An 8,114-nucleotide genomic window follows, 5' to 3' on the forward strand; every position below is an offset into this window, starting at 1 on the left:
CCGGCCACAGAGAGGCAGGGCGTGGCGTTCACCAGCAGCCGCACTCCCGGCGACAGGGACAGAGTCACGCCGTGGAAATGAGGCGCCGTTACAAAAGGCACCTGCTTCCGCTGAGAAGGTACAAAACCGGTAACTCCCGTCAATGTGACCAGCAGGCAGGGACGGAGTACAGAACAGACTGCGCTACGGAACCGCCCACCAGGCCACCTGTGGCCGTGACTGACAGTGGGCACAGGACGCGCGCCCGCCGCCCACCCGCCGAGGCTCCCTCCCCCATGCGGATTTCCGAAACGTGGCACATTCCAGGGTCACGAGGACAGGAAGCTGCTAGACGAGGAGGGGCCCTCCTGACAGTTGTACAGCAGCAGGCGTCAGACAGGAACCTGTCAAAGGCAGCTGCTGCGGGCACTGATAGATCGTGTTTTCCCGCCGGCGGGCGGGCAGGCAGTGGCGGCTGCGGAGGCGTGCCGTGAACACACACGCACACACACACATGCACACACGCACGGGAAGCCTTCGAGCAGATGGCTGCGGGCAGTCAGCCGCGCCTCCACAGACGACACCCTGCATGGAATGAGCTTGCGAGGAGGCGGCGGATCATCGTTTATTTGTCACGGAGGATGAGCACACAGGACAGAATCGGGGGGACGGGCCTGGGCATCGGGGGACGGGGCTGTGCTGCTCGCGGCTAGAGTGTCAAGACACCCAAGTCACCGCAGACAAACGTGAACATGCATCTTCTGGATCCGTTCAATTAAAAAAAAATAAGAAGCTTCAAGATGCTGTTTTATGGCTCAAAGGTAATGATTTCATTAAAACCCGCCTACAAGGTGAAACCACACAAGCTGCGGTTAACGCCACACCTTCCAGGGCGTGATGGCGCCCCGTCGCCATGGCGGTGCGGCTGTGACAGCGCAGGCTGCGGTGTTTGGGGCTCAGCCACAGCCCTAAAAACCCCGGACCTGCTTCCAGTGCTCAGGGGAGGGGCAGTTTCTGTCACTGGGCCACTTAGAATCGCAAGTGGTCAAAAATCTACAAAATGTGCCCAAGCGTATTTCAACTGCAAACCTCCATAGCCCCGATTACCCCGATTTAGAAAAGGCCAAAGGTGCCAAGCTTCAGGAAAACTGTGCCTTCATCTCTATGCAACTTCACCGTCAGGGAAACGAAACAAAACGTTCGTTGCAAAGACTGACTGGGCACTAGAGTTGTGTACTTGCCGCAGTCCCCGCGTACTGGTAGGGGCACATGGAGACCCCGGAAAATCGAGGTTTACACGGGAAATACCGACACGCCTTTTCACAGAATGGGGCGCGTGACGGCTGGATGGACACGTGATTCTCGTCGGTCAAATCCACGCCGCTCACACCATTGTCGGCACAGATAAGCCTCTGTTGGGTGGCTGTTAAAAACGTTACCTGTTATTTTAAAAAATTATTTTTTTCTATTTTAATCAGACACAAGATTTTTAGAAAAAGACCCCGATAGTAAGTTACAGCCCGGCTTTGTGCAGGACAACCTTTCCGTTAAAAAACGCCAAGGGCTTGCCGACGCCGGAATCGGACGCGAGCGCTGTGCCTCGGTGTCCTAGAACGCGTCTCGGAACGGGGAGCGGGGACTTCAGACGCAGGGACGGAAACTATGCGTCTTGTCCCTAAATCCTCAGTCGCTTTCCCGTGGCGGACGGTCCATTTTGATGCGGGTTAATTGGAGTTTCTGGTGCTCATTTTCCTCCCATAATCTGTAAGGCCAGTATACAAAACACTAAAAAATAACATAACATAACATACCCCCCAAGAGATGGTGAAATGAGACACATACTCTGGGGAGCCCAGTCACAGAACACTGCGCCCCAAACAGGGGGGTGGAGGCAGGGCTCCGAGTCTCCCGGATCCTTCCGGGGACGGTGCCCGCGAGCCCTGTGCTCCGTCACCACGGCGCAGGCGGGGCACGTGGGGCAGGAGAGACGCGGCGGAGATGGGTAGTGGTAAACAGAGAACCGAGTCCCTCAGTAGTGTGTGCTTGGCGTTCATGCCGACGGCCGTCCACGGGCGTGCGGAATGCTCTCTGGGGCAGAGAGATGAGTCTGAGATAACAGGAAAGCAGACGCCGATCTACGAGGACGCCTTACCCCAAACGCCGTGAAATGAGAACGAGCGCGAGGCGCGAGGCCCGGGAACAGCTCCCGCCAGGCTCACATCCTGGCGGCTTCCTGGTCCTTCTCCTCCAGCAGCTGGATGAGCCGGGAGAAGCTGTCCTTCAGCGCCGCCACGTCGCCCAGCGAGCAGGGCTGCAGGATCCAGCGCTGTCCGCGCGCCAGCGGCTCCAGCTCGAAGTACTTTTTGACCTTGAGGGGACAGAGAAGACCAGCATGTTGTTAATGACACCAGGACCTTTCTCATCCCGACATGCCAAGAGCGATCAAGTAGGGGGTTTCAAGGAGAACCTGTCCAAACTGTGATGCTTAGAACTTTCTAGAATCCCATCACGGCTGTGGTTAGAATGCGGGGATGTGTTGGGTGACCCAGGAATGTCTTTTTTTCCTTTTTCTTTATTAAAATACATTTTTATTGATTTCAGAAAGGAAAGGGGGGGGAGAGAGAGAGAGAGAGAGAGAGAGAGAGAGAACAAACAAAACAGAGAGAAGAGCATAGCTTACACGCCCCTGGCTACCACCTGCATGCCTCTCATTGGGGATCAAGCCCACAACCCAGGCATGTACCCTGACCTGGAGTCTAACCATGACCTCCTGGTTCATTGGTCGATGCTCAACCACTGAGCCACACTGTCCGGGCTGTTTCTTTGGGGCGAATGGCCCGCTTGCAGCGCCATCCATACTCTCACCGGGGGTCCGGCGAAGCTGAGGAGAGAACCCCAGGCTCGATGGCCCGGGGCAAAGTACCCTGCAGATGCCAGAAAGGACCCGGCATGCAGAACGCCCGCAGGGCCGACCTCGCACCTGTCAGCCCATCACCTCCTGAACGGGCGACAACCTACAGCACCGTCTGCACTCGATCCTCTACTCAAGACAGTTATTTGGATCAAACACACACAGAACAAAAATACAATCGACTCTTTTCTCACGCCTTCCATATCTGGTATGTGTTTCTGAGACGGGGAATATGGCCTCAGGACAGAGGGTGGGAGCCGAGGGCGTGCAGGTATAGACAAACATGGACAAATACACCTGCACGCGTGAGGGCTCCCAGCGCCCCCTCCTGGCCCCGGACGCCACAGGGAACAATCCAGACCTAGAACTAGATGTGGTTGGGTCACTGACCCGTCACGGGTCTTGCTTAGGGTGCCGGCTGGGATACCGAGGAGCAGTGTCCAGGATCACCAACTCCCGGCTTCAAATACATTTCAAATCATCATGACCGCTAGCACCGATGGCCTTCCCTCCAAGGGCATGATACAGTACTAAGGTCACGACCCCCGACACCCTCACGCCAACCCTCTGTATGGCCAGCCAGGGAGGGGCCGTAACACAGCACACGGTCGGGACCACCTCAGCAGAGGCATGTCCAACTCTTTCTTGGCCAACACATTCCTTCCATCCCAGGCGTCATGGGAAGCGCCAAGGGCTCCCCTCAGCCCGGAACGTTCTAGAATCCCGCCCACAGCTGTGGGTCTTGACCCAGAACCACGGAGTGTCCCACTCGTAACACCATTCCCAAACGCCTTCCTGTTGCCTCGATCGCCGGGAGCACCAGGCCAGTGTCGGCAGCAGAGACGCTGTTCGTGGCACGGAGATGTGCACGTTCGTCCGTGAGAAGGAGGGAGAAGCGCACGGAGTTTCCCGCCACTTAGGAACGTACATGAGCGTGCACAGTGCAAGCGCGTCCCCAGGTCCTGCACAGGTGCCTGCGGTTCCTGCTTCCTGTCGCCATCACTAAGAAACGAGGCCTGGGGAGTGGAGGCTCCTGAGCGGGTTCCGAGTTAACGAAAATCTCATTCGAGGCAGAAAGTGGGCCCCCGGCCCCAGGAAACGCTGCCGGGGGCTTGTCAGAATCCCATGAGGACTCTCCCTCAGGGAGAGCGTCAGCTCCCTCCTTTTCATTTCTCTTCTTCGGGGCCTGGGGACCCTCCCAGCCAAGAGGATGGCAAACCGCTGTGTGGCCCCAGCACAGGGCAGGCCACACTCCAGGGGTTTACAGTCAGAGGTGCTGGCTTCGCCCAGGAGCGGGCTTCAAAGGGCACCCACCCCTCCACACAGAGGCAGGAGCCCGGGCTGGTGACGCACCTGGTCCCTGACCCACAAGCCTCCATCAGGAGGGGCCCGGGGCCACCACGATCTGGCCTGGGAAGGAAGTCGCACCCTCGCCACAGGCCTGGCCTCACCCCTAGCGGACAGCGTGCGAGTATCAGCGGTGGAAGAGGTCTGGTGGCAGGAACTCCCCCCCGATTCACACAGAGAAGGATAAGCACGACCGTGCGTGTTCCCGACAAGACCTCCAAAGGGTTCACTCGAAAACGCACAGACGCAACCTGGTAGTTGTTAACAGCTCATTTGCAAACAATGTGAGATTTACATGATCACCAAATAGGTGACATTTTGCAATTCCGGACACACACGCCCGCACGCACACACACGTGCACACATGCGCGCGCACACATGCACGCACATACGCAAGCACACATGTGCACACACACACACACACACGGCGAGGTTTTAGCTCCCCATGAGGCTGCTCTGAGGCCACTGAGGACCAGCCTGGCGTGGGGCGCACGCAGACTAAGCCAGCAGCTGCGTCTCAGGAGCCGCTCCTGCTGACCCGGAAACGAAGCTCCCATCCGAGGTGGTCCCCAGGGCCAAGCTGACAACCAGCTGGGAACCGGGACCTACTGCCATCTGACCTGCCCGGGGCACTGCTGGTGCCAGGGGCTCCTCACCGCTGTCCACTTAAAACAAGGTGGGCGTGGGGGGCTTTACGGACAGGTGAGGGGGAGGAGTGGGGGGAGGTGAGGGGGGTTTTGGGGACAGGGGCGTGAGGAGGCAGTGAGTGTTGTGTCTGGGAGAGAGGCCACACAAGTTGAACCCCATGGTGGGAGGAGGGTCTGGGTGACACAGCTGCCAGGGCTGGGGAAGAGGGTGCAGGGCCCCTGGGAGCCCACGTGTCCGTCGAGGGTGCCGTGCTGCTAACGATGCAAGGGGAGGGGTTTGCTCATCTACACCCGCTCAGGAGCCTGGGTGCAAATCCGGTATCAGGGTGTCCGCCCTCTCTCCCACCGCTGGCCCAGGGAATCCAACCGACAGCCCTGAACTTGGCCGCGAGAGGGTGTTTCGCCACGGCCCTCTGCAAGTGAAGAGCTGGGACCTTGTCCTTCCGGGAGCGGCCGTCTACCTCCCACCGCGCCCCGCGGGGCGCGCACGCCTTGAATGCCGGTTGGCAAGGGGCCTCCAGATGGCTGTCTGACCGGCCCACGCTCAGGGACAGCTCAGCTGGGTGACCTTCCCCTGTCGGAGCGCACAGGCCCGGGGACAGCTCCAGGCCGGGCCGGAGGCCGAGTGCCCGGGCATGAAAATTCTTCAGCGCATTCCTGGCGGCCACTTCAAAGCGCCAGCGGCCCCTCCTCGCCCACGGCCCTGGGATGTTGAAACCCTTGAAAGGTGCTGAGTGTGTCACTGACAGATAAACATAAGACGAGCACGTCCCAGGGATATGACCACAGAGTGGCACGGGTCCCCCTCACGGAGCAACGGGGACCAGGAAGTGGCAGCCCCGTGCCGGCCGGTCACCCCGTGCGCAGCTCTTACGGCCCGTCCTGTGTCGGGGCTGGAAGCACTGCTGTGCGGGAGCACCAGCCGGCCTCCGTGCAGGTGCAGGCGCGGGTGAGATGTCCCACCACCACCTGGAGCAGGTCCCCCTCCCCAGAGCCCAACGGCCCTCAACACACGCCTCCTTCTCTCCTCTCCCCTTCTTGTCTGTGATCATTTCTGTTCAACTCTTTCCAAAGAGCAGCATTTGGGGGCCCTGACCTCTCTGAGGGGTTATACTGGGTTCTGTGTCTCCCCCGTTGGGGATGACACTCAGTGATGATTTTACTTTAGTTCAAGAAGTCAAATACTGTAACGAGGAAGAAACCTGCGTAGGCAGCACTTTTCCTGGCAATCGGAGGTGGATGTTGAGAACATTCCCCCTGCACGTATGGGATGGAGGCAGGTCCGGGCCAGACAGGAGAGAGAATGAACGCACGGACGCCCCACACATCAGAGACGACCCGTCGGCTCGTGTGAGACAGGCGCGGCCGGCATATAAAACGGTCTGCCGCCCAGCGAGCGCGCGTTAAGTGGCCGCTTAACTAGATGCACTCACCGTGAAATTGACTCTGGGAGCATTTTTTCAACTTAATACTCATTGATATGCACTGCCCCACTGGGCGGACGGGCGGGGAGGGTCCTGGCGTCAGAGTGCCCACTGGGGGGTCGGGACTCTATCTTAGGAGGTTACGAGGCATGGGGGGGGCATCACTCACCCACAGCTGTGTCTGCCTGAGGGGCGGCAATGGGTCGCAGCTCGGTCCCCCCGCCGCCTGCGCGGGGCCTGGCCGGCCTGGGCTCTGTGGCCGGGCCTGAGTGTGAGGGCTGCTTAGGGTCAGGGACTGCATATGGGCCCCGTGCGGACAGGACCCCTGCCTCAGCGCCGTGCACTCACCCTGCGGCGCTGGCGTCAGCTCACAGGGAACGCCGTCATCACACGGGCCCACAGTCAGGATTTTCCCAAGAAGCTCCTGTCGATGGTAACACTGGGCTTCGGTCACGCCTTCTCGTTCGCTTTTTCCGTTACACGCGTCTCCGAGCCACGGACACCCTTACACGGGTGGCCGCCCGACGCCTTCCATGCGCCCCGCTCTCCTGGGCAGCAAACTCGGGCTCCACACACAGTCCCATCTCACCTTCAGATGATGACGCTCCTGCCCCCGCACCCCACGGTGTTCCCGTAAGATGGCAAACTGCTTTGCTAGTTCTCACCTGAGGATATTTTTCATTGATTTTTTTGTTTTGGTTTTTTTTTTAGAGAGAGTGGAAGGGTGGGGGAGAGACAGAGAGAAGCACCGATGTGAGAGAGACGCATCGATTGGCTGCCTCCCGTGCACACCAACCAGGGCCGGGGACGGAACCCGCAACTGAGGAAATCGAACCCATGGCCCTTCAGTCTGCAGGCCACGCTCTATCCACTGAGCCAAACCAGCCAGGGCAGTAAGACGGCAATTTCACGCCAGCAGTTGAAAATAAAATCATCTAATGCTGGTGCCGGCCCGACGACGGCTCGTGCTAACCATACACACCCAGGAGGTGAACGCCAGTAAGAGGGCCATATAAACGGCGGCATGGGAACGGCATTCGCCGTGTTCATTTCAGGAACGAACGGCCTGCTGCCGGGTCTCCACCACACGTGGTGGGAGGGGAATGACCCAGGGCCCTCGGCAGGTGCCCATCCCAGGGCTCGTCCTCACGCAGGAAGGAGAGGAGGTGGCGAGGGCCACAGGCACCCGGCCAGCTCCGCCTGCTGGACCCCAGCTTCTGCTCAGATAAACTCGCGTGACCGACTCCTGTCTTCCTCCCCTAGGGAGTTTCCCCACTGACTTTAGAGAGCGTGGAAGAGAGCGAGAAAGAGAGACATCAATGTGAGAGAAACACACGGATTGGTTGCCTCCTGCACGCGCCCCGACCAGGGCCCGGGCTGGGGAGGAGCCTGCAACCGAGGTACGTGCCCTTGACGGGAACCGAACCCGGGACCCTTCAGTCTGCAGGCCAACGCCCTAACCACTGAACCAAACAGGCCAGGGCCACCCCTCTCTCGTGCAGCACCGCACCCCCCCCCCTCTTAAATTAGGCTACCAGGCCAAGGACTTCCTTGAAAGAGCCGAAAGACATAATTTATTAACTGGATTGAAGAAAGTTCCCGAAATGAGCAAATTACTCAACAGGCGAGGCCGGGAATGGCCTCCGTCTACCTCAGTGGTTTCTATCCTTTTATGAAACACTGACTCAGGCTCCTGGCGTTCAGGCGCAGGACACCCGTCCTGCTGCGTCCGGGGCTCAGAGACCCTCGTGCACCGGACAAGCTGAGCGCCGGGAGCGGGGAGCCCCCTGGCCCCCATCAGTCCCC

The 8,114-nt window shown here is 59.4% G+C and overlaps 1 protein-coding gene across 2 annotated transcripts in view; it reads right to left on the minus strand.

The window, feature by feature from the left end:
* Positions 1-591: 591 nt before the first annotated feature.
* Positions 592-8,114, minus strand: part of ARL15 (ADP ribosylation factor like GTPase 15) — a 213,964-nt gene continuing 206,441 nt past the window's right edge. For both annotated transcript variants that reach the window (XM_006761775.2, XM_015562656.1), the window contains one exon: positions 592-2,347. In XM_006761775.2, the coding sequence (XP_006761838.1) occupies positions 2,195-2,347 (153 nt within the window). In that variant the 3' untranslated portion in view covers positions 592-2,194. The remainder of the gene's footprint in view (positions 2,348-8,114) is intronic.

Source organism: Myotis davidii, unplaced genomic scaffold (assembly GCF_000327345.1).
Source record: "Myotis davidii unplaced genomic scaffold, ASM32734v1 scaffold496, whole genome shotgun sequence".
NCBI classification, from domain to species: Eukaryota; Metazoa; Chordata; class Mammalia; order Chiroptera; family Vespertilionidae; genus Myotis; species Myotis davidii.